At 35.0% G+C, this 26,481-nt stretch overlaps 1 protein-coding gene across 4 annotated transcripts in view; it reads right to left on the bottom strand.

Moving 5' to 3' along the window:
• nrp2a (neuropilin 2a) overlaps positions 1-26,481 on the bottom strand; it is a 74,113-nt gene that overhangs the window by 26,221 nt on the left and 21,411 nt on the right. For 2 of the 4 annotated variants that reach the window (XM_058775035.1, XM_058775020.1), the window contains exons 4-10: positions 13,257-13,487; positions 12,165-12,320; positions 11,415-11,584; positions 9,095-9,250; positions 1,331-1,475; positions 1,066-1,119; positions 592-941 (exon numbers count right to left, since the gene is read on the bottom strand). In XM_058775035.1, coding sequence (XP_058631018.1) covers positions 592-941; positions 1,066-1,119; positions 1,331-1,475; positions 9,095-9,250; positions 11,415-11,584; positions 12,165-12,320; positions 13,257-13,487 — 1,262 coding nt within the window. The remainder of the gene's footprint in view (positions 1-591; positions 942-1,065; positions 1,120-1,330; positions 1,476-9,094; positions 9,251-11,414; positions 11,585-12,164; positions 12,321-13,256; positions 13,488-26,481) is intronic. The other 2 variants (XM_058775045.1, XM_058775026.1) reach the window with 1 other exon arrangement.

The following is a 26,481-nucleotide window of genomic DNA, read 5'->3' as shown; positions in this document are numbered from 1 at the left end:
TCAACCATATTGGTGAAGATGTTTAAAGCTGTTCTTAGAACAGTAACAAATCACTTAGACTATCATTCAAAACTTTGGGGTTGGTAAGATTTCTAATTGGTGGAAATAAGTCTCACCAATGATGCATTTATTTAATGAAAATAAATAAAAGCAAAAAAAAGAGCTACATTGTGAAATTTTATTACAATTTCAAAGAACCTGTGGTAGCAAAGCTGAATTTTCAGCATCATTACTCCAGTCTTCAGTGTCACGTGATCCTTCAGAAATCATTCTAATATGCTGATTTGCTGCTCAAGAAACAATTCTGATTATTATCAATGTTGAAAACAGTTGTGCTACTTAATAATTTTATAGAATCGGTGATACTTTTCACAATTCTTAGATGAATAGAAAATTAAAAACAACAGTATTTATTTGAAATATAAATATTTAGCGGCATTATAAATGTCTTTACTGTCACTTTTGAGCAATTTAATGCATCCTTGCTGAATAAAAGTATTATTATTTACCCCAAACCTTTGAATGGTAGTGTATGTTTATAAAATACACATTCTGCATATGTTTATATTATTCTCTGGGGATATTAAATACCTTGGGCATGCTAGTCTTGCTATCCATTACAAAGTTCCAGTCTTTCCCATTCAGGCTGTGTGCTAGACGGTACTTCCGAACGAAAGCCCGGTTCTCTGAGCTGGTTCCTCCTTCCCCGCTCCGTGCTCCTTGGGTTATCACTCCTCGCACTGTCTTGAGTGTCCCGAGGTCCACTTGGAGCCATTCTTCTCCAGCTATAGGCTGGGCAGGGCCGGGAAACCAACCTGATCTGCTGGCCACCAGACGTGCTGCTCCAGGAGCCCAGTGAAGGTCCCTCACCGAGGAGGCTGAGATCTGGGAATCAGGGAGGAGTCCGGACAGCATTCCCTGGAGCTCCGAACACGGAGCATCTGAGAGAGAAGTACACACTTACTTCAGCCTTCAAATGATGAAATGGTCATGTAGCAGACACTGTTATCCAAAGTGTCTCAAAATATACTTAATACAGTTCTCTCTCTCTTTTTTTATTTCTACCTTGAATTTGAGCTCCATATTCTTTTTTTGTTGTTGTTTTTTTAATGATTTTGTCTAAAGGTCCCAAAAAAAAAGGGGGTTACAAAAATGTATAAATGCATAAAAAATGCATGAATGTGCACAAACATAGATTTGAGATCTTCAACAGTGGGGAACATTTTCAGGTTTTTAAAAAAAAATTTAACAGACAAGAGTTATATAAAGACCTCATAAAGATACATTGTGTGTTTAGATGAAAACAAGCCATGTGACTATAAACACTCACCTGTAATTTGGCAGCCATAAAGCTCAAAGCGTAGTGCAATGCCGTTATTCCATGACTGTGGTCGAATACGAACAAACCGGGCCAGAACAGGCTGAGGAATACGATTCAAAACCACCTCAGATGGGTCAGTGTTGGCATGGAAAGTCTGCAAAAGAGAGAAAACAGCACTGATTACACTTGCTGCAAAGCATCAAGAAATCTATTCACTGATTATTATTTTTTATTTAATTTTTTTTTCCACACTAGAAGGAGTTTCTTCCCAAAGGAAACATGTTTTTTCATGATATTACTATTTAGATTTGTGTTTTTCTGGATGCAAAATAGTATCAATGAAAATAAATATTATTCCTCCCGTTTTAAGAGGTATTCAGCTGAAGGACATCTTAGTTTGATATGTACATTAGGAATGATCTATTAGCATGCTTGAAGCTTACTGGTGATGCTTGCTAATCCATGCCTCACCAGTATTATTGCCAATACTCACTCAAACAAGGCCCTAAGCTTAAGTATTAAACTGTGGTATGGAACTTGTTTGTGCTCTGAACATCAATAATGTGTCAAACTGTGTAGCTCGTTGAAGAAAGGTGTGATCATAGCCATACATGTGCATTAAAGAAGGGATCCAAGCCATAGCAATTATGTCTTAACAACTGTTAGTTGCATAGAGTCACCCTACTTCAGTAAATGTAATTTTCTCTTTGCTGTTATCTTTTTTCCCAAAGACATCCCTTAAAACATGTTACAAATTAAAGGTGGGAACATTATAAACTGCTGAGATAAAACACTGATCCACATAACTCAGAACCACAAGAGATCATACAGTCTCTCTGTAAAGCGTGATAAGGGGTAGATTAAACTGAACACCAGTGAAAAAATCTCTAAGCATAAGAGAGGTTGGTAGTTCGCAGTTTAAGTTACATAATGGTATTACAACAAGATATGAGCTATCAAAGCTGGAGAGGAATAATGACTGCATAGATGTACATTTAAAGAAGTAAACATTTCTAAAGCTAATGAACGTAACTGCACAACTGTTACAACAGTCCAATAAACAAGAAGTTAATATTGAGTAACTTGCATTTTTGACACAATATTGAAAGTTATTTAGTCTGTTTTTGTCCTGCCAATCAAAATACCTCCAAACAAAGCCACGGCAGAATCATTCATCGTGCGTCTGGTGTTTCTGAATGAATCAGTGATTCAGACGATTCAGTGACTCACTTGAATACAGTCCCTTCAATGACTCAATTCACATTTATTTCCTGAATGTTTTTGAACTAACTGGATGAGTGAATTATTCAATATTTTAATGACTGACTCATTGTTAGGTTCTTTTGAATGAACTGGATGAGAAAATCATTCAAAGACCCATTCTTAGGGTCTCGGCACTTGATTAAGTCCTGAATGAATCAGTGTTCCAGAAAGAATTGGTTGAATGATTCAATCCCTGCGTCCCAATGTGCATATCATCCACCCTATCTGCCCTAAAGAGTATTGAAAATGACTAATATCGCATATAATTTAGGATGGATAGTATGCACATTGGGACGCAGACAATGACTTCATAAAGCTATCTAGATTCATGAAGCTAGTGACTTGAAAAGGGGACTGCATTTTTAAGACCAGTCACCTTGTTTTCTTCATGAATTAATGACTGTTTTAAACAAAATGTCTAGTAATGACTCTTTTGTAAAGAATCCCTTGTTTTGTTACTGAACTAACAACAGTCATTTGAACTTAACTGCATGAGTGCAATTAAAGAAAAGTCACTTTGAATTGGTTGAATGAATGATTCAATGACGCAAATGTCCTCTGTTCATGAATGATTTGCTGTAAATGATTTAACGGCTCATTTATAAAGGGAGATAATTGGTCGCCACCTACTGGCACATTGATGCATAAATAGGGCTTAAAAACAAATACACAGGAGATTGTAACTTATGACTGTTAAAACAGTTGAAAACACAAGACCTTGCGCACACACACACACACACACATCCACGTTCTTCCATCCATGTGGGAGGTTGAACGCTGGATGTGTCTTAGCCAACCGAAAACATTCCACACCTGAGATCAAGTGTAACAGGGGCCAAGATGGGCTGTAAAGGCTTTCAAAAGTGAACACACACACAGACACACAAGTATCCTGGCTTACTTACAAAGCTGTGACTATGACCAACACCAGAGAGGCAGTGAAACGGCTGATGAAGTCAAGTGGCACTAGAAAAAGTAATGGATTAGACGAAGACAAACAAAGAGTCTATTGAGCTTGTTTTCACCATCGTTAAATTCTCCCCCATTCCTTTTATCCTCAAGGCCCAAACCTCATTCATCCCCATTGTTCGCCTCATCTTCTCCATCCAGTGGCCACAAGTCATGTCCCATCGAGAGTTACGGGCTCTGTGCAGAGCAATCCATATGGAAGAATCCCTTTTCTGTGCTATACGCTCAAGGCTACAAATGCTCTATCAACTCTGTGTGAGTGTGTATGTGTGTGTGTGTGTGTGTGTGTGTGTATTCCCAGTAGGGGAATTCGGCACACTCACAAAGGACCACACTCATAATGCTTCAATGATGCAGTGACGGAAGGGTGGAGAGGTGGGGGAAGGTTTTCTCGAACCTATTTTTTAAAATGCTGATCTCGAATGTGTTGTGGCTGCTGAAGCCAGACAGACAGACAGTTGACTAGACGGATGACCCCTTTCCAGACGCTGCAATAGGACGCAGTCAGCCGTCCAACTCTGTGGCAAAACATCGTGGCAGCTCCGCAGAGTTCACGGATAACGACGGAAGAGTAGACAGAGGTTAAACGAAAGAGACGGAGAGGAGGAGACCAGGGTCTGAGAGATGATAACATAGACCAATCAACAAGACTGAAAAAGCATGGGGGGGGGGAAATATTAGAAATACCAGATGAATTGGAAAAATATGAGAAAGATGGACTGGCCCACAATCAGAGTAAATGGCATATTTAATTTGACAGGAATGAACCTGAGGCTGAGCAGGATGGAAGTAGAGTCCATTCAGTGCAACTCATTCATTTCTGTGTAACCACGCTGAAACAAAAACTGCTGTAGGATTTAGTTTGAAACAATTTTCACTCAGAAATTGCTAATACATTACACAAATAATACAAAGAAACATGGAATTTTGTGGTAAAAAGACTAAAATAGTATTTTCATTTTATTTTTATACAAAATGTAGTTTTATTTACAACTTTGAAAAATCACAGTGCATTCTTGAATAAATATATGCAACAATTTTTTTAAGAAACTAATTTCAGAGTAAATTATTTGTATTTGAAAATCATACATAAAATAATGTTTATACAAATCTTTGTTAATTATTTGTAACATCTGTACAATATTTGCATTTGTCAAATTTAACTGGTAATGTTTGTAAACTCACACTTACATTTACATAACACATCGGCATGAAAATGAATAAAATCATATTCTTTTACATTATATGTGTACTTCTGTGTATATAATTTGTAAAAAAAAAAAATGTAAAAATTACACAAGAAATTATAGCAAATTTACACAAAAACTTATTTTTTTCTGAAATTAATTTCAGTTGCGCTTAAAAGCATTCTTACATTAATTTACATAACAAATTTATTTGAAAATTATCCGTAAAACCATTTGTTTGTAAATTTCTGTGTAAATTGTTATTTTTCAAGAATAAGAAAGCACTTATTTTTATATAGATAGGTATCTTTCTCTTATTGAAATAATGTAGTTGCACACATTTTCCTTGCCAAAAAAAAAAAACTGAAAAAAATGGTTTGTAAAAAATTAAATATGATCTAACCTCAAGAAAGACTGACATAATTAACTGTACTGTATTTCCAGTCTTACAAGCTTTGTTCTTTTCACATCAAATGACATCTACTAAAGACTATTAAACACAAAAGAATTAGGTGTAGATCAAACACAAGGAAAAGAAATATGGTACAGTTTAAGAGCAGTCAAGGAAGGTCAGAGGTCGAATTGCTTATGGTTAATGCATTCAGGTTTTCTTCACCTGCAGCGATCAAAGATTCCATCAGTGGTTCAACAGCGATCTTTGACCCCTGTCAATAAGCCTAGTTACACAGTTCAAAGGTTAATTAAGATTATAAAGAGGTCTGAGACACACATGACGTCTGACCAATTCATCTTGAATAATGACGTTTTCCTGTACAAACAATCAAAGACTATTTTTCTTACTTGATAACGGGAGATCATTTCTTTAGAACTGGCCTTAAGCAATGGCTTAAAACTTTCTATCTAGAGTAAGCTGTTGTATTTTGCTGTGAAAAGGTTGTGCAGTTTGGTGCACTAAAAGATGAGAGCTAAATCTTTTGTACAGTCTAAAGACCTAAAGAGGTGTTTCATATTGAAACGATCACATTTTAAACAACCTATAGAGCTATAAGCTGTTTAATCTTTAAGCTATTATGTGTCGTAAACAAGACCAAAATCTGCCTGACAACAAGAGAGTTGGCGGCGGGGCGACCCACGGCGGGATGGTCCCGCCCATCCAGCTGAAGTAGAGCGCTAGCTAGGGTAACTAAATAATTAAACCTGCCATGTTGTGTGTCTACGAGTGATAGATCATGAAATTATAAAGACCCTTTCCACTGTCCCTCCAACGCTAGGAGGTGAAACCCTGCATGGGACCGTCTCCACCCCTGGGTCGGTCAGAACAGACATCCTATGCAGACTGCTAGGGGACAAAAGGTCTCGAGCTGTTTAAGTATTGATGAAAGTCGTGAAAGAGCATGTCTAGCAAAAGACATGAGCAGAGAAGCTAAGTTGAGAAAATAGTAAACAAGTCTTTTTCTATAAAATCCCCAACTTTGGTTAAACCATGGCTCTTTTTTTAAAGGCTAGATAACTGAATTGGACCAAATGTTTTCAGAGTAAATATCAAATGTACATTAGAATTATTAAGACATGAAAAAAATTAAAACCTATAATACTCTTTATTAACATTCATGTATATTAACTTATTTTTTTGTTCAGTGCCTTTAACCTATATTATTTACATGGAGTACCTGATCATTTAAATAAATATATAAAAAATGTCTTCATATAATTAATAATATGTTTATTGTTAAATAAATAAAATATATGATATATATATGAAATATATGAAAAAGAATCATCTAAATTAATTAATTAATTAACTAAATAATATGCTTGTGCACTACTTTAAGTCCTCTGAAAAAAATATACTCTCCAGTCCACATAATCAAATAAATTTAATTAAAACTAACTAAATAAATAAAAAGGTCCAATAGCCTTTGTTTTACCTCAACTGATTTCTTAACTGGATCAACCAGCTACACCGGAAACAATATGCTAGAAATCCAGCTAAACCAGCACTAATCAGGAAAAAACAACAAAGGAAATCATCAAGATGAATTCATAAATTCATGCTTTTCAGCTGTCTTTCCTCAAATCTAATCAAATCTTTTTTTTTCTCTCTCTCTCTCTGTCCACCTGTTTTCCCTCACTCATCTCTAGATGAAGATGTTGACAGTTAAAGCTGGTTCCGGTTGGTGGCTCACCAGCCTTAAGCAACGTCTTGAAGAGAAGGAAAACAGACAATGTGTGTGAGAGAGAGGCAGCGAATGAACACTGAAGTGTTCACTACTCAACAATACCTGCTCCCCTCCAGTGAGCTTTCTCTCAAAGGGGGGAAGAAAAGACAAAACACCCCTCTTAATTCTCGGTTTCCATCTTCCTGCATCTTTGTGTCTCTCCCATCCCTTTTCTGACACAAAGGCTAAATGGCTTTACATGCTATATTCATCACATATCAAGTGAGTGTGTGACAGATTTATTACTTGCTGCCCACGAGGGATTTATAGGAATTTCAATAATAACCAGGGTATGTTGCAATTTTTCACACTTGTGGGACCTTTTTACCAGTTTGTGACTGCATGAATGTGGTATCAAATATTCATGATATATTTGCAATGAGTTTACTGTATATGTAAAAAAAAAAAAAGTGAAATATTGTGAATAAGGTTACAATTGTTCCTTGTTCTGTGACTGGCAAGCACAAGAATTGATCTTTACCTATATGTTCAAAATGATTAAGAATAATACGATTCAGTTTTCAGACAAGTTTACAAACTAGTTTAACAATTTACATCCCAAACTCTATAATAAAAGTGGTTTGAAGAGCGTTAATCCCAGTCACGTCTGTAGGTCAATATTACTTTCATGTGCGACTTATTCCCAAACAGGAGACTAATCTTTTAATCAAAAGCAGATCCACTAAAAAGACGAGCAAAAGGTTAATCCTAGCACTTTTATTACACGTTGTCCCTCGGCGTAACGTAGAGTTAAAATACATAAGCATCTTTCCGAGGCTGATTAAACTGTGGCCAGCATGGTTACAGTGGGATTAGTTGTCACGAAACGAGAAAGACGATCTTTCAAGCGACGGACAGCTTCAAAACAAATAGAGATTAGGATGTCATTGGGCAGGCGGGGTAAATGAAGCAATGGCGCTTGATTGATGCTTTAATTACTAGCTGTGCTAATGCTAGCCAAACAAAAGCATTTCTGTCAGGTTTGCTCAGTTGTGTCCTCATCATAATTTGACTTTGCCGCAGTAATCTTCACAACCCAAATGCTGTATATCCTTCTTAAATGTTTTTTTGATGGAGTTACTGAGGGTTGTCCAAAGCTCTGTGATTGAATTTGGAAAATTCCTGCCTTCCTCAAAACTAAATTCATATATAAGTCTTGATAGGATCAGTCTCAACTTATCTGGAAAGGGAAAAAATGATTTAAAACACAATCTTCGAATGGGTCAAATCCCTGAATTTCCGGTAATGTGCGAACACGTATCAGCATATCCCACGCTGGTCCAGGTGTGACCGGTCACGCAGGTGTGTTTACAGCAGGTAGCTCACAGGAACGGCCAGGGAGATAAGGGTGCAAAAAGGCCCTCATTGTTCTCCACCTCCAGATAACCATCTCTCAATCTGTTCCCATGTCACTTTCTCTGTTCAGACCAGCAAAGTTCATCTGGAACTTGAGTTGCTTCTTCCTGCAGATGCTCAACTGCCTCCTACAGCAGCTTATGCTAATTAAATTCAATGGATTTGTGCTAAAATTGAATACCTCTCTTCTGATTTCATTAGAATAATCCATTTAAGCACACATTTTTACTGAAAATAAAGGTCTAATGATAGATTTGGAAAGGTATGGTGGCAAAATAAGATTTTATTAGTATGTGACCTGGCTGGATTCACAATACATTAAGTTTCTAAAATGTAACATTTAATATATATATATTAATATAAGTATTTTTTTTTTTATTATTACTAAAAAAAAAAAAAAGAGGAATTTCTTCTTAGGAATTTTCATTTCTTTGCAAATTATCACATGTACATTTTTATTTTCTAGTTTAAAAATGTACGAATATTTTGTTTATGTATTTTTTATTTTTTTATTTTCTTTCCTTAAGTCGTTTACAAATGATACATAGGCATACTTGCTACTTAAAAATCATAAAGATTTATCAGGGAATTGAATTTGTTATATTAGACAGGAAAACTTCACGAGTAAACAAATAAATACTTTTTCCTAAGAATAAAATTAAGCTGTTCTTAAGCAATAAAAATGAATATTCTTACAAATTTCTCTTAATTCTTGTGAATCCAGCCTTTGCTCTGTAAGTGTTGTTCCTACAAATGGATTATTTCTTTGTAGTTATGTTTTCTTTGTCAGTTGTAAACACATATTGCATGGTCCTTACCTTATGGTTTTTGCCGTGCCGATAGATCATCCAGTCCTCTCCATTAGTGCTGACTTCCAGTTTGAAGGTGGTGACGTAGTAGGACTTATGTGTCTCCTTGGAAATGGCTCCTTGGGTAGCGATCCCGGTCAGTACCTTGAGGAAGTGAAGATCCACCTGGGAAAGGAGAGTGATTGATGAAAGTGGGAAACAGGGAACGGTAACAATGCCCGACTGATCGGACCAAACTTAGCTTCTCTTGACAGCCGATCAATGAGGATTTCTGATATGAGTAATGAACAGGTCCTTTACAGTTAATAAATCTATTTTGAACATGTATATAGAAAACAAGTTTATTCTCCTAGTGATGCCATATCTGTGACTGAAAAAACAAGGGTGCTATTTTAAAACAACAGTCATTTTACCACCCATCTACAGACATGAATGCCAATGGCAGCAACAGCAAAATGCAAAAATAATTACATTTATTTATGCTAATAATCATTATAATCAATTTCACCAAGTAATTTAGTGTGTTAATTTATTTTTATTTTATTTATTTACTTTTTATTTATTGTATACACTACCATTTGGAATAATTTTAATAATTTTAATTTTGACTAATGCTCATCAAATCTGCATTTATTACATCATCAACAATACAGTAAAACTAAAATATTGTGAAATATTATTGTCTATTTCTAATTTCTAGTTGAATATATATAAATTAGCATGTATTCCTGTGATGCAAAGCTAAATTTTCAGCATCATTACTCCGGTCTTCAGTGTCACGTGATCCTTCAGAAATCATTCTAATATCATGATTTTCTGTTTAAGAAACATTTCTAATTATTATCAATACTGAAAACAGTTATGCTGCTTTAATTAAAAAAATTTATATATATATATATTTTTTTAAACTGTGGTATTATATACACTACCGGTCAACAAATATTTTTGTTGAGCGATACTGTGTTATTTTAGTTTCATAAAACATTCAGGTTTGACACAGTATTCAAGTAATTTGCAATAAAAGTAGAATTCAACAAAATGATGTATCACTGGTCTAATTAAAACTCCCTGACCTCCACAAATGCTCATCTGTCAAATATAAGAAGGAATGCTATCCAGATCCTGAGCGTTTGGATGCAGGTGAGGGGTGTGGGGAGAGACGCTACGAACTCTGAAATCAATAGCACTGGAGAAGGTTGCTAACTACGGATTTCTCTAGACTGTCCTCATCCATCATCGAGCGGTCAGCATCACAGCAACCTTCTGTGCATCATCGGTCTGCACCAACACAACAAACGCAGCGCTCAAGCTGAGGGGCGTATGCTGACGGGCAAGATGGAGTGCTCTATTGAGGGTGTAGAAGGTTCTGGAAATGTAGTGGTGTGTAGGAATATACCACACGTGTGTGTGTGTGTGTGTGTGTGTGTGTGAAAGAGAGATTGAGAATCCCAGTGGATTAAAGGGAACAAATCAAGGACAGGGTAAATGGCTTTTTTTAATGTGACGCAAATGAGGTTGTGAGGGACAGAATCGTTTAATATGTGTTAATATCTTAAAGTCAACAAATGCAACCCATTTTTTTCATTCATAACATGGCATATTTCTAGATGAAATATGCTACAGTTTGGGGCATGTCTGATTTATTAATTTATTAATATGGTTATTTATTTTTTTAGAAGGACTTCAGAAAATTCCAGAAAAATATTAAGCAACTGTTTTCAACACTGATAATAATAGTAATGTTTTTGAGTAGCAAATCGGCATATTAGACCGATTTCTGAAGGATCAGACTGGAGTAATGATGCTGAAAATTCAGCTTTGCATCACAGGAATGAATTAAATTTTAAAATATATTAAAAACAGACAACAGTTCATTTAAATTGTAATTTAACATTTAACATTATTATTGTTTCTACTGTATTTTTGATCAGATAAATGCAGCACATGAGACTTTCAAAAACGTCTTACCTAGACATCTTAACTTTTGAACAGTAGTGTACGGTAGTGTATATTTGGATAAAAGATTACAAAAACAAATTTTCCTGTACAGTAAGACAGGAATGTGAATTACAAACAAACAAATTCATTAATTAAATTAAATTACTGACTGACACTGAGGTATGCCTCGTTAAAACCATTCAAACTGATGCAGCAAATTATGTGCTAATATACAAATTATACAAATTCGTGCTGGTAATATTTTATGAATGATGCAAATTAAACAAATTACACTTTCATCACCAAAAAAAAAATTAACATTTAAATGAGTCAAAAGTCTGTTGCAGGAATGTCAAATGCACCGATAAGTTCTCGTGTGTGACTGGCTCACCTGTATGTATTCCTTGTTGCTGTCCTCACCAGGCGTCCAAGCGTTGTCCTCGTTGTTCAGACGTGCCTGACGGGGCTGCCAGCGACCATCATAAAATGAGCTGGAGGCCGAAATCTGATCATCAGAGATCTTACTAGACTCCATTCCAAATGCATTGCTACAGTGAAATGCTAAATAAGAGAGAAAGAGAGGTATTAATTCAAACTAAATACATTTACTTTTTAAACTGTATTTTTATTATACTTATCATTACTTTTTCTTATTATTTACATGGATTTATTTCTTTTTCAAATTATACAATTTTTATTTTTTAATATATAAATAAATGTAAATGCATTTAACTTTATGTATTTATTTTATATATATTATATATTCATATATTTATTTATTTATTGACATACGTTTATTTTATTTATATATTATACATTTTACTCATAAATGTCACATTATGGAAATCAAATGCATTGTACATGAAATTTCATGCATCTAAGGGTAATTTCTGCACCACTAGTGCAGTCAAACAGAATTGCAAAAATAGCAACATTTCAAGCAGGCTGAACACTCCCGTCTGTCATTGGTCAACTAAACAGATAGTCCCACCTCCAAACAAACACCATTGGCCTAATGCAGTTAAGTTAGGCTGGTAGGGACTCAAACGAACAAAATAATGTTTTGCATCATAGTGTTTACTTTTTAGTTGCTGGGATAGACAATAAATAATACACTTTACCTACAAAAAATGATACTTACTGTCACTAATTTCCTTGCGAGTCATGTTATAGCGGGCAGAGAAACCATCTTTGGCCACGGCCATGTCAGTGTGGAAGGAAAGCGACAGAAGGCCTGTGGAAGACTGGATCTCTGGAGGGATCTTCGTCCCACAGTATCGTCCGATCAGGGGTCCCACTAAACACAAGAAAGGAGGGAAATGAGCTGATCTGAGATCAGTTAGAGAGGCTAGAAACGGTTCTCAGTGTAAAGTGGATCTGGTGAGGCATCGCGTGCCTCAAATTCCCTCGGCTCCATGGATTACGAGCTTTCCTCACAGTATTCCTCTGATTTCTCTCCTACTTATCTCTGATTTACTGTCCCTCTCCTTTGCTCATGTGATCCCCGGATGTCAGCACGACAAGAGCTGAATTTGATCCCAGATTGATAGCGTGTGAGATGGGAAGCGAAGAAATTTGGCTTACTGTGTGAATAGTTGAGATGTTCACAATTCTATGAACACTATCTTCTACACACTATTTGTGCAATTTGATAAAAGATATGTGGGGAAAAAGTAAGAAATCACACACTACCGATCAAAAGTTTTTTAAATTCAGAAAGACGTTAGTTGATAGACTGAATTAAAAAATGTTTAAATGTAATTTTTTTTAATGAAATAAATATCTTATACTCACCAAGGCTGCATTTATTTGATCAAAAATACAGTAAAACTAAAATTGTCAAATATTTTTTTAAAATGACTGTTTTCTACTCCAGTAGTTACTCCAGTCTTCAGTGTCACATGATTCTTCAGAAATCATTCTAATATGTTGATTTGATGCTCAAGAAACAAGTATTTTTTATAAATATTGAAAAGAGTTGTGCTGTTCAATAATTTTCTGGAAAATGTGATACAACTTTTTGTCAGGGTTCTGATGAATACAAAGTGTAAGAACTGCATTTATTAAAATTTTAAATCTTTTCTAACATCACTTTTGATCAATTTAATGCAGCCTTGCTGAATAAAAGTATTAATTTATTTAAAAAATAAATAAATAAAATCATACTGACCCCAAACATTTGAACAGTAGTTTTTGTATGTATACAGTATACGAATAAAATACAGGCACTAACCTTGTGGCAGGCCGTCCCAAACATCCAGCCAGTCATATTTGCATTCTCCTTCCCCCATCAGCAAAGGGTCGTTTTCCAGGTCAAAGGTCTGGAAGGTGAGTGTGACCTCCGTCTGAGGAGGAGAGATGATGATGAAGGAGCACTCCAAATTATGAGGGTACTTGTCAGGGAAACCAGGAGACTCAATCACTCCGGTTGGAGCACTGAAATTTCGGAAACAGTGTTCAGCTCCTGCAGAACAAACAGAAACACAAAAGAGAAACGTGGATTAAGATAACATGACACACTGTAATTAATTAGTGGTGCTTACAGTATAGTGGATTTGTATGGGACGACAGAACCATTTTTCTTCAGAAAATGTAATATATATATATATATATATATATATATATATATATATATATATGTATATTCTGTATATTTTCAATATACATTAAAGTTTGCGTAAGGGATCTTCAGCTTAGAATCAATGAATGAATCGAGTTTGTTAAACAAAAACATTTGTTGTAAACGTGTGTGTTTTCATCAAAGAGACACATTTTCCAAAGTAAGCAATTCCTCAACCTCTCGTAAACCTTCTGAGATTTTCTGGTGAACGTGGCTGCTCTTGTTCGGCGGTGTGCTGCGGTGCTGTATTCTGTGCATGTGTTTACCAGACACACTCGAGCGAGAGAATGTCATAAAATGAAAGCGTGGTTACTGATTCCTGGCCTCGGAGAGCTCTCGCACGCCCCTCTCCCCTCTAATTCACATTTCAAACTGCTGTTCAACCTCTCCACTCCCCTGCTCGTGATGCCACCGCGCTCGGCACGCCGTCTGAATGCAGAGCGGAAGAGACGCAGAGAAAACAAGCATAAATATGAGGCGGAGAGAGATAAAGAGAGATTAAACTAAACAAACAAGACTAAGTGGGTGGCAGAAGATGGACGCAGTTTGTAAAGTACACAGATTACTCGTGGCGCTCACCTTGAGCAAATGTGCGGCCCATCATGCCTTGCTCTCAAACATGGTAGAAACAAACCTATGTAAGGTGCTAACAGTGTAACTGGATAAAAGATTAAGGAGGAACCAGTGCCATATTTAGAGATTAGAATATCATAGAAATTACCTCTTGTGATGTTTCATGACATTAGGATCAGAACTGATTCTTTTCTTAGGGGCAATATTTGCCTCCTGGCAAAACTTTTCAAGGGCCAGTTTTTACTTTTAAAATAATATAATGAATGATAAATAAATAAATACATTTCTATATGTTTTCAATTTTATATATACATAAATATACAAATACATTATTTATACATTTCAATTAATCTATACATTTATCATATTTACATATTGCTTTTCAATTAATTATAGTAAAATAATATCATGCTACAATAAAATCATATTATACAACAAATATTAAAATAGTATATAATACATACTTATATATAATATTTATCAAATAAACAGATTATTGAAAATGATACATTTTTATGTTTTATAAATTTAAGTATGCTTTTATTAATACATTAATATATAAATACTTTATCAGTATCAGTATCGGTACTTTTAACATCTTTCAATAATACATACACTCAGATTTTATATATACATATTTAATATGTATCGAATAAAAAATAAACATTCTTAAAATTCTAAATAAATAAATAAATGTAAATATAAATATAAATATACATGAATGAATGTGTTTATATTTATTTATATATAAATATACAAATACATTACAAATATCAGTAATTATAATAATATAAGTATAATTATAATAATATCAGTATTATAATACAAAAATATATAAATATATACACACACTCAATATTTATGTATAAATATTTAATATTTATCAAATAAATAAATTGAAAATTGCTAAAAATTATATATATATATGTGTGTGTGTGTGTGTGTGTATTTATATTTATTTATGAATAAATATACAAATGCATTACAAATATCAGTAATTATGATAGAAGTATAGTAATAAAACATAGAAATATATACACAATATTTATATATAAATATTTAACATCAATCAAATAAATGGAAAATAATTTTACATTCTATAGATAGATGGATAGATAGATAGGTGTGTGTGTGTGTGTGTGTGTGTGCGAGTTTTTGTGAAAAGTCAGGACATAGATTTGTATAATGACAAAGGTATGACACAGGTATTACAAGGTGAAGGTGACTTTTCAGGACATTGACCCATGTCCCCACTTTTCAAAACGCTTATAAATCATACAGAGTGAGGTTTTTTTGGGGAAAGTTGAAATGCACAGTCTCCTGTAAGGGGTAGGTTTAGGTGTAGGGTTGGTGTAGCGCAATAGCACATACAGTAAGTACACTATAAAAACCATTACGCCTATGGAATGTCCCCACTTTTCACAAAAACGAACATATGTGTGTGTGTGTGTGTGTATTTGGGGTATTTTTAAGTTGGGTGGCCTTTTACTGTCATCATTATATGGAAAATAACAGCATGATCCTCCAGCCAAACGTCCATTTGTGGTGTTCAGAGGGAGCAACATCCTACAGGTTTGGAATTACATGAGGATGACATCATTTTTTGAGTAAATGATGACAGAATTGTAATTTGTTAGTGAACTGTCCCTTTAAGAAGCTCTGAGACGGGCTCTGGTGTCTAACATAGCCACTACAATCAGATTTTTCTCAGTAAAACCATGTGCAAATTACTCAAGGTTGTTTGTTTCTCGCACCAGTGACGCCATCTAACCGATGCTGTTTCCTCCACTGCAATGTTCCTTGTGGTAAACAGACTGTGTGGAGGGCAGCAAATTACCCAGAATTCTATAAAAAGAAGAGACAGGCCTTATAGGTACTTGTGGCGGCTGTCAAGAGGTCAGTGTCTCGACGTGCCTAATGAGGAGCAGCGGACCTGTGCAACTCCAGGCCAAATGAACAGCAGATTCCAATATGTTTGTGACACTCAACACACATGTGAATGACAGTTGGTACCGCGGTAAATGTATGTGTTGGATACACATGCTCACTTGAGCACAGACAAAAACCCCAGGAAGCCACACAAACAGGAGGAAAGAAAGCAAAAATGAGACGAGGTGCAGTGTAGCGCACATACAAACGCACACAAGCCTTCCTGCTTTTCAAACGCTACCTTCGCTCTCCCACACACACTGATGTAAATATCACTGCTTCAGCTCGTGTGGAGGACTGTTACACCAAGCCTCCATATTACACAAAGAAACCACCTTTAACAAGAGAAATCTGCATAATTTGCAGAAAATTCAATGCAAATGATGAAAAGAAGAATATAGCAGAGAATGGGGTAAGATGAGCCACGCTCTCTTATATATATATATATATATATATATATATATATTTCTTTCTTTCTTTATAAAGCACATTTTAAAACAAACAAAAGTTTGACCAAAGTACTATACAGGAAACTGAAACAATAAAACAGTAATCAAAATATAGACAATATACAAAAAACAGCACAATAAAAAATAATTTTTAACCCATCATATTTTTTTAAAATAAATAAGATTTGAGCATAGATTTAAAAGTATATAGAGAAGGTGCTGTTCGGATAGCTACAGATAGCTAAAGAGTTGGCCCGGTAACAGCAAAAGCTCGATCACCACGATGTTTCAGTCTGGACCTAGGAACGGATAGCATTTTTAAATGCTCCGACCTTAGTGATCTCACTGGTTTGTGTGAAAGCAACAACTCAATGAGATAAACCGGTGCAAGATTATTTAGTGATTTAAAAACCAGAATTAGTATTTTTAATTCAACTCTCAATTTTATAGGTAACCACGGCAATGAGATCAAAATAGGAGAGATGTGCTGATATTTATGAGTTCCAGTCAGTTGCCTGGCTGCTGCATTTTGGACCAATTGTAACCGCTCCATACATGAACAATTAATCCCATAATAAAGAGAATTACAATAGTCCAACCGAGAAATGACAAATGCATGAATTACTTTTTCAAAATTCTTTGTTGATAAGAACGATTTCACTTTAGCCAGGCGACAAAGATGAAAAAAACACGACTTAACTACACCATTTATCTGTTTGTCAAACTTTAGGCCCGAGTCAAATCAAAAGCTTAAGTTTTTTGCACAAGGAGTAATAACCCACCGATGCAAATGACCAAGGTTATAATTACTAGTATTAAAAGCATCACTGTGTCCAAACAAAGTTACTTTGGTTTTACCTTCATTTAACATCAGAAAATTTTCTGTAAGCCATATTTTTAGTTCCTGGATACATGCATACAGATCTCCTAGTGCATTTACTCCATTTGGTTTAAAAGAAAGATACAACTGTATATCATCAGCACATACATGGAAAGAGATGCCATATTTCTTGAAAATCAACCCCAAAGGTAATATATATAACATAAAAAGAGTCGGAGCCAAAATGGAGCCCTGAGGAATACCACAAGACAGAGGGGCAGTGGAAGAAGTGTTTTGTCCAATACATACAGAAATCTTTCGGTTTGTTAAAAAGGACCGGAACCATTCTAATGTAGTGCCTCGCAGGCCAATACAATTTTTTTAATGAGAGATAAGTATGTTATGATTAACCAAGTCAAAAGCTGAGCTGAGAACAAATCAAATCAAATCAACAGCATTTCCAGAATTTGTGGCTAATAAAATGTCATTTAAAAAAGAGGGCAGATTCTGTTCTATGCAACTCCCTGAAACCAGATTGAAAAGTTTCATATGTGATTGGAAGACAAGAAAGTTTGTAACTGAATTAACACCACAATTTCTCCAAATTTTTTTACATAAAAGGAAGATTCGAAATAAGTCTAAAATTAGATAAAATAAATGTATCTGAATTTGGTGTCTTTAGAACTGTAGTAATAGTTGCGTGTTTTAAGCTATCAGGGACCATACCAGTGCTCAGATTTTATGAGGGAACAAATATCAGCACCAACAATACTGACAAGCTACGCAATATCGCGTTCATTATCGAAGGCAATTCATCTGCGATAATGAATGCGATATTGCGTAGCTTGTCAGTGAACTACGGCTCTGTGTATTAAATGGCGCTCTATTTGAAAACAGGTGATGGAGATTTAGCACTAATCACGGAACCGACTTTACTGACGAGATGCGCATGAATATCGTGTTCGATATACTGCCCAGCCCTACCTTGATTCTTTTCTTTTTGCATGACCAAATCTTGGCCAAACTTTAGCTCTCAGATGGATGGCCTTACATTTGACTCTAGAAAACTTTGGTATACTTTGGTTGGCCTAGTTTTTGGTATTTTGCTATTATAGTTTTTAATCAATATTTTGAACTATATTTGGTTCACAGTAATTATCAAGTATAAGCAGGAACAGGGTGTGACACAGGTCAGAATTAAACCCTCTGAAGCACAAGCACATGCACAACCCACTCCACAACGGTGTTTGTTAAGATTTGTGTCTGTTTTTGTTCTAAATTAAGTTCTTCACATAGTGGTTCTTAGTATCCTCTAGCAGTGGGTCATCCCATCAAAGTCCGCTTCTATTACTCCACTTGGCCGGCTGCCCCGCACACTCAAGCCTGCCATGCATACCGCCACTGCATGAGTGCATTGTGTGTGTGTAAATCGCAGTCATGGGGAGCATGCATGCATGAGCGGCCACTCTTACTGCTTATTAGTTCATGCTTCTGAACACACCAAAAACAGTCTCTTCCTCCTCCTCCACCTCCTCCTCCTCCACCTCGGGACATGCCTCCCGCTGCGGTACAGTGTCTGCGGCCTGCCTGTCACTACAGCTGACCGTACGGTAATGGAGGAGGCGTGGCAATGAAAGGGTTAGTTGCTGGGCAGAAACTCGTGTGGCGTGAGCCCTCAATCTCAAACGTGCGAGGGATTTTCCCCTTCTGTTGCTCGTTCAACTGACCTCTCGCAGGACGACAAAGTCTGTGTTCACTCACCGCATTATTCACACGCTTTCACCAGTCGCTCGAGATCACCTTGATGTCAGTGAAACTCTGATGATGCTGCTTTCTGTCTTTCATTCATCCCAGGACTTCAATTCACAATAAAAATAACATGCATCTAACCATTAAATTGAACGTATAAATGGAAAATTGCTATTCTGCTATGCAGAGTGAATGGCAGTGATTTTTTAACAAATAACAAATGGAACAGCTTCCCAGATGATTGGTTATGGTTAATTATGGTCTGCTGTAGAGTTTTGTAAGATTAAATGTTTTTTTTTTTTTTTTTTTAATAGATTATCTGTGCTTACAATTAAAAAAGTGCCACGCAGGGACTCTTATTAAGCTAGTTTAAGTTTCACACCTGCTTTTGGGATCTATGTAAGAGATGGAAGAAGAATTGAGAACAGCACTTGAGTCAGTATTGAACATGATGTTTTACAGCTGCCACCAGTTCAGTATAGTCATCTGACACTATATTCTGGACAAATATATAATTATTATAATACACTACCATTCAGAAGTTTGGGGTCTGTACTTTTTTCCTGGATTTTTGCAGAATGTTTTGTGCCATTATACTTTACTGTCAGTTTTGATTAATTTAATGCATCCTTGCTAAACAGAAATATACTATATATATATATATATATATATATATATATATATATATATCCTCTATGGTACCGTGTTGCCTCCAGGCAACACAACATATTTTTGTTTTTTTTAATAAAATGAGGCACTCATTTAATTGATCAATGCTGTCTCAGGGAAGTAGAAGTCAAGTACTAATAAATGAACATACACAAAAGTGGTCACATGACCCACAGAGGTCCATTTTGTTTCCACTTTCAGGACATGTGCACATCTCACATGACTCCGTGATGAAAAGTGCATTTTTCATCTATTTCCATCCAACAATTGCCTACAAAAAACTAGATAATTCTATTTGGTTAAAGAAATTGATGTTTTCAATAAATATATTTCTTTTTTCTGCATGAAAATGTCAAATGTTTAAATTTTTCCGTTGTGGTACAATGTTGCCTTGAGGCAACAAACTTTAAAAAAATGTAAAAATAAAAAAAATAATGAAAATGTTTATTGATATTGTTATAGTGTCCAATTTTAAGTAGGAAAAACATCAAAATATTTTTTCCTCATTGATATCATATTCCGTACTGTAGAGGGATAGATATATATATATATACAGTATATATATATATATATACATATATATTACTGACCTCACACTTTTGAATGGTAGTGTGTAGACTAGATAGTCTAAATGCATTGTGCAGAATTACAAGCTTTAAGTGTTTTTCCTCAAATTATTTTTAAAAGACAAATTAGTTAATAAAAATGTAAATAAAAAGTCCAAATTGTGACATACTAAGTCATAATTATGAGATAAAAGTAAAAATTGTGAAATACTAAATCATAATGAGATTAAAAATAAAAAGTAATCCAAGATCACGTTGTCTGGGTTGGCATCTAAGCTAATTTGTTGCATTAAGATTTCTTTAGACTTGGCAAAATTGAGATAAATTAGATAAACTGAGATAAAATTGCCATAATTATGGGACAAAAAGGTGAAAATATGAGATACTAATTAATAATTACGAAATAACTTAAAAACTGTGAGATACTAAGTCGTTATATAAAACGTTGAAATTGTGAGAAAAATCATATTTATGACTCAAAAAGTCAAGATAATGAAATAAAAAGCTGAAATTGTGACATAAGAATTCATAAACAGATGAAAAGTTGAAATTTTGAGATAAAAAGTCATCCAAGATCAAGTTATTGATCAGTTTGTTTTCTTCTGGGTCGATATCTAAGCAAATTTGTTGCATTATTGAGCTCAATTTTGACTAAGATAATTTTGCTTTGGAGGAAAATCTAAAACGACTTCCATCCATTTGCTTTCCATTTCACCTCAATGCTATCCAGAGGAAAGCTATTTCTTTCCTATGGGTTTGGTTGCTTTAAGAAGAGGTAGTTAGAGCTGAAGGCTTTAAAAGGGCCGTTTTATAGGAGAAGAGGAAGCGAGACAGCGAGACAGACGGCACCTGATTCAAAGCAACTGTTAAAGTGGCAGTAAATTCCACTGGCCGACCAGGATAGACTCCAGACCGCTTCTCCACCACAGGTTGGGGGCGGCACTGATGTTACCCAGAGTGACAGAGACCTATGGACCTAATCGCTTCTTCTAGCGCCTTCTTTTAAGTGTGCACTCAGAAGACGGCAGCGGCGGTGGGCCTGAAGGCTGCTCAGCAGGAAGTCTTCCGCAGTAACCGTGGCAACAGCGTCACAGTCATGTGACCGGGGCAGGAGGGGTTGTTGTGTTGCACATGCCACTGGGGGTAACAGTCTGGCGTGACTAAACTGGGGCAGAGAAACGGGGCGGCATAAGGGATGGGGAGCAGATGAACAGGGGGGTTAGGGAAGCGATGGGTCTTGACAGGCCCGTGAGGTCATACACAACCATGGGAGATAAAGGGTCAGAGGTTAAAACAACTTTGCAGCAAGACTCATACTTGAGATGTATGCAGGAGCTTAAAGGGATAGTTCACTTAAAAATGAAAACATGTTATCTTTAGCTCTCTCAAGTTGTTCAAAACTTGGATGACTTTATTTCTTCTCCAGAATACAAACTTAATTACTATTACTATTGAATCATCATTTATTAATTGAGTTATCATTAATTATTTATATACTATATTATTATTTATATACTATAACTACATACTATACTATTATTTATTAATATTTTGAATTAACCTTCATTTTTATATTTTGAGCTTTCAAAAAAAAGTTTTAGTAATTTTGTTGTTACTGTAATTTTCAGTAGTTTTGTATTTTACAAATATATAACTAACTAATTTAAATTTCCATTTTAGTTTTAGTAATTTTAGCACTCCAAATTAACCTTATTTATTTTAGTAAATTTATTTATTGATCAAATTTCTGTATAACTTTAAATTAAATTTTATTTTATATCTTTTTTTGATTAAAAAATGCTTATTCTTTGTTTGTAGCTTTAGTTAACAATAACAACATTGTTTGTTGTTGTTTTTATCTGTATAATGAAAATGAATTAGGCTCAGTGTTATTTTGGAAGTTTTTAAAGTTTAGGTTTATCATTGAATATATTTTATTTTATTTCAGCTTTTTTTAAATAATGAATGTATTTATTTATTTTATATTCTTTGTTTTTAGTTAACAATAACAACATTGTATTATTGTATATACAGTAAAAGTCTATGTGGTTCAGTGTTATTTTGGACCCCATTGACTTTCATTATATGGACAATATTCTTCCAAATATCCTTTGTGTTCCTCGGAAGAAAGAAAGTCATATAGGTTTGATTTCTATCATTAAACAAAGCTGGAAATCCATTCATATCAATGTGTCTGGAGCATCACAAAGGCTTATTCCCACTTATATCCCGCAGTCTGTTTATATTCCCACCTGATTCCCAGTTCTTTCCACACCCTCAAAACTCATTTTACTCATTCCTACTCCTTTGAAGTGTGTAACCGAGAGCATTAGCAAATTAGGCAAAATATATAACGAATGAAGATACAATGTGCATGGCATGCACTGAACTTTATGAATGCCAGGTGTCGAGATTCTGCAGATGTCTGTGGAGATTCTGTTCAAGACCAAGCAAAGCATGAGTTAATTCATTTGGAGCTGCATATTGTAAACTTTTTGAAGGTGCCTTGTCAGCACTGTTCAACTTTGAAGGTTGCAAACATGTTGTTGCTCTAAGCCAAAAAAGCTGTAAAAGGCCAAAAAACTAAATCAAGGAGCGTTATTCAGTCATAATGGCCCTAAGAGATTGTCCACATAACAGTGTGATAGCATGCCACCCGAGGGTCAGCTGGAGACCAGTGTGGGATTTCTGCATGAACATGAATGAGGGTTTGATGTTCTCGCTCCCAGTGCTGGTTAACAGCACATGCTTCTGTGGAAAGTGTTCACCAGAGATCATTATCTCTGCGACGCCTCTCCATATAAACAGACATAAACGCTGAGACTCACCCACGCTAACACTTTCCCACAATTCCAGTGATTGGAGCAGTTTGTGAAAACAACAGGTCCCTTAAAGATGAGTGCTTTTTTTTCTTTCTCATTTTTGGCAGTCTTTATAACTTTCAAAACCTGTAGAGACAGACTTTCTGAACTACTTTAACTCAAAACCTGGAATTTAAAAAATAAACAACCATTATTCTGTGGCGCAGGAAAAGGCAACAGTCAGTCATTCGCCTTTGGAAAGAAGCGTCTGGGAAACATGAGGATCTTACGCACAAAGACTAATGCTGTCTTCATGTGCTCCTCCTGGGATGTTCCTAATGAGTTTGAAAATCATAATTATGACATTATGTGCGCTCAAGTGATTATGGTCAGAAAAAAAAAAAAGGACAAATTTCGTATTTCACTCCCCTGACAAACACAGGAAGCTTTTTAGCACTAGACCAACAAAATATCAAAGGATGTGCATTAGGTGTGCATTTAATGCTTTATCTGTGTATTTTATTGTTCTTGTGTTGCAACCGAGAATTATGGGAAGGTACAATAAAATTCATAAAAATGTGCAATAAATAAATAAAACTAGGAGGTTATTATTGATCAAAAGCTCTAATTATAGGCTCAGATACTGCAGATTATATTAAATGTCATGATACTTATATAATAATATAAAATGTAGACTGAAGTGTAAATATAAATATAATAAATCTATATATGTTTTGTTATTTTTTAAATTAATAATTCGAATTAGCCTAGTATTTAATTAATTAAAAAAAAACAATACAAATATTACTAAAATATTTTTATGTTTTTATGTTTATTTATATTTTAATAATGTAATAATATTTATAAATATATAAATGATTTAATATATAAATACATAAAGTTTATATATGTCAATATAATGAACATAATTTAAAAAAAAAATAATAATTAAAAATGCATTATTTAATGAAATTAACTATAAATTGAATAAATATATTGATTATTCCGACATGACTAGAAGGCAGCATAACGCACAAAAATTGCACATCCCCGAAGACAAGTGATCAGAAAAGCATTTACAAGTCAGATATCTATGCTCTCCACTCCATCTCTGCTACACCCACACATGGCTATATTAACATCCCAAAAGAGAAAAAGCATATCATGCCTTTATTAAAAGATGTTCTTGGGCTGACTCTGGTTAGTGTAAAATGAGATTGTGGGCTTATCACGTGAGTCATACTACTAGAGTTAGCAACTGTATCTGTGGTAACAGTACCTGAGGGCAATGGTGATGATTTCAGCAATTACTGAGGTGAGGTTAAGGCTTAGAGATAGAATAACTCTGCTGTTTTCCCCATCAGCCATGATGAAGCCACGGTGCTTATGTTACCAGGCTAATCATCGCTGTTGCAAAACAACATTAATCGCTGCACTCCCACGAGTACATGGCTAGTGCAATGTTCTTGAAGGAACGCTGTAGTGGTAGTTAATGGTGTTTGCCAAGACAAATATCACTATTACCACTGATTATACTTAGCTATGTCTAATCCCAAAGACTTGTATAAGAGAGGGACCTGAGCCATGTCTACAGACCACAATATCAGACACAATTAAGGGTGGCCTCTTTTGACTTAAGTCTGTAAAATATACCAATAAACCACCCAATAAATGCAATTAAAATGTAATAATATATTTAATAATATTTAATATATATTAAATAAATATTAAATAAAATATAGATATGCAGTTATAATAATAATAATAATAATAAATCAATTAATCAATCCATTTGTATAAAATGTACTATTTATTTATTTGTAAAATGTTTTTTTGTTTTTTTTGCTTATTTTTAACATTTTACATTAAATATTATTGTTATTATTATTATTATTATTATATTATTATTATATAATATATTTGTATGAATATTATTATCATATTATATGATATTTTATCATATTTATTTATATTAATATAATATTTAATCATTTATTTTAATAAGTTTTCATGTTCAAACATGACATTTGTTCTCTGAATGACTAATTTACTGTTCAGAACAACTCAGAGGGGTGTCTGCATGTATAATTCAGTTTAGACAGTTTGCAGTAATGTTTAGCTTCCATGGTCTGAAAACATTCGGTAAAGCAAACACAAATCATGGTATTATCTGTCAGAAATGTTATCAGCGCTATCAGAAACTGAAGCATTTAACACTAGTACACAGATCTAGAATAAGTAGGTTACAGATGAATGAAATATGAATAAGTCTATGCTGTTTCATTCAGTACAGTAGGCCTAGTTAAATTTTCATTATGCTAAAAACAAGAGCACTAAGTTATCATCTATATTTTAGCGATGGTTATTAATGAAAACTATAACAGTAATATGTATTGCTGCATGAATAATAAACAACTGATAAAATGATCCACCCCAACCTATAGTAAAGTAGCCTATTAACTCATTTTGATGCACTAAATATGGTATGATTTAACAGTAATCATCCCTCCTCCAAAACAGAGAAAACATCTTTCACAATCACAAACATCTACATGTCTGTCTCTTTTAAAGTGTTAGTGTATATAATGAGTTGCATTTGTAGGGGTTATTATAGCACAATTCTTAACCCCACCCCAGACCTCACTAATGTTCAAACCCTGGCTGCGGCCATGCTAGCAACTACCCAAAACACCTTAGCAACCACCCAGAACAACATTAGCACGAACAAACGGGCCTAGCATTTTCAAAACATATCAAAATATAGTTTTCTGATGCCTTGCAGGTATGTACTTCTAGCTAGTACAGTAGAAATCCCTACAGATGGCTCCAAATGGCTCCAAAGTCCATGCACAAATTACCAATGCACTCCAAACTCTAATTCCCCAAGGACGAGAGATCAGAGTCCAATTAAGAGGGCATTCCTGGCATGCTCACGGAGGGATGAAAAGAGTTAAGCGTCGCCCCCTCCCCGCCTTTCCTCTAAACTCAGTTTATTTTCTTTTCTTCTCTCCCTTGATGTTTAATTGGTCTGGGAGCGTTTCGGAAACTTTGAGGGAACATTTAAGAATCAGCGTGTCTGACGGCCTTGCAGCAGGACGGAGGAGCCGCGACCTTCTGGAACATTGAGTTAAAGGTCGGAGGAGGTCATTCTGCTAACGAGATTTACAGCGTAACAAGAGCGCCTCCAAAATCAACCTGAGCCACTCGTGACCCTCAAAAACCAGCCTGCTCCAATCAACCATCAATCAAAGGTTGAGGCCGAGTGAGAGTTCACACATAAAC

Source organism: Onychostoma macrolepis, chromosome 01 (assembly GCF_012432095.1).
Source record: "Onychostoma macrolepis isolate SWU-2019 chromosome 01, ASM1243209v1, whole genome shotgun sequence".
Classification (NCBI taxonomy): domain Eukaryota; kingdom Metazoa; phylum Chordata; class Actinopteri; order Cypriniformes; family Cyprinidae; genus Onychostoma; species Onychostoma macrolepis.
This window is presented reverse-complemented; position numbering and strand designations above follow the sequence as displayed.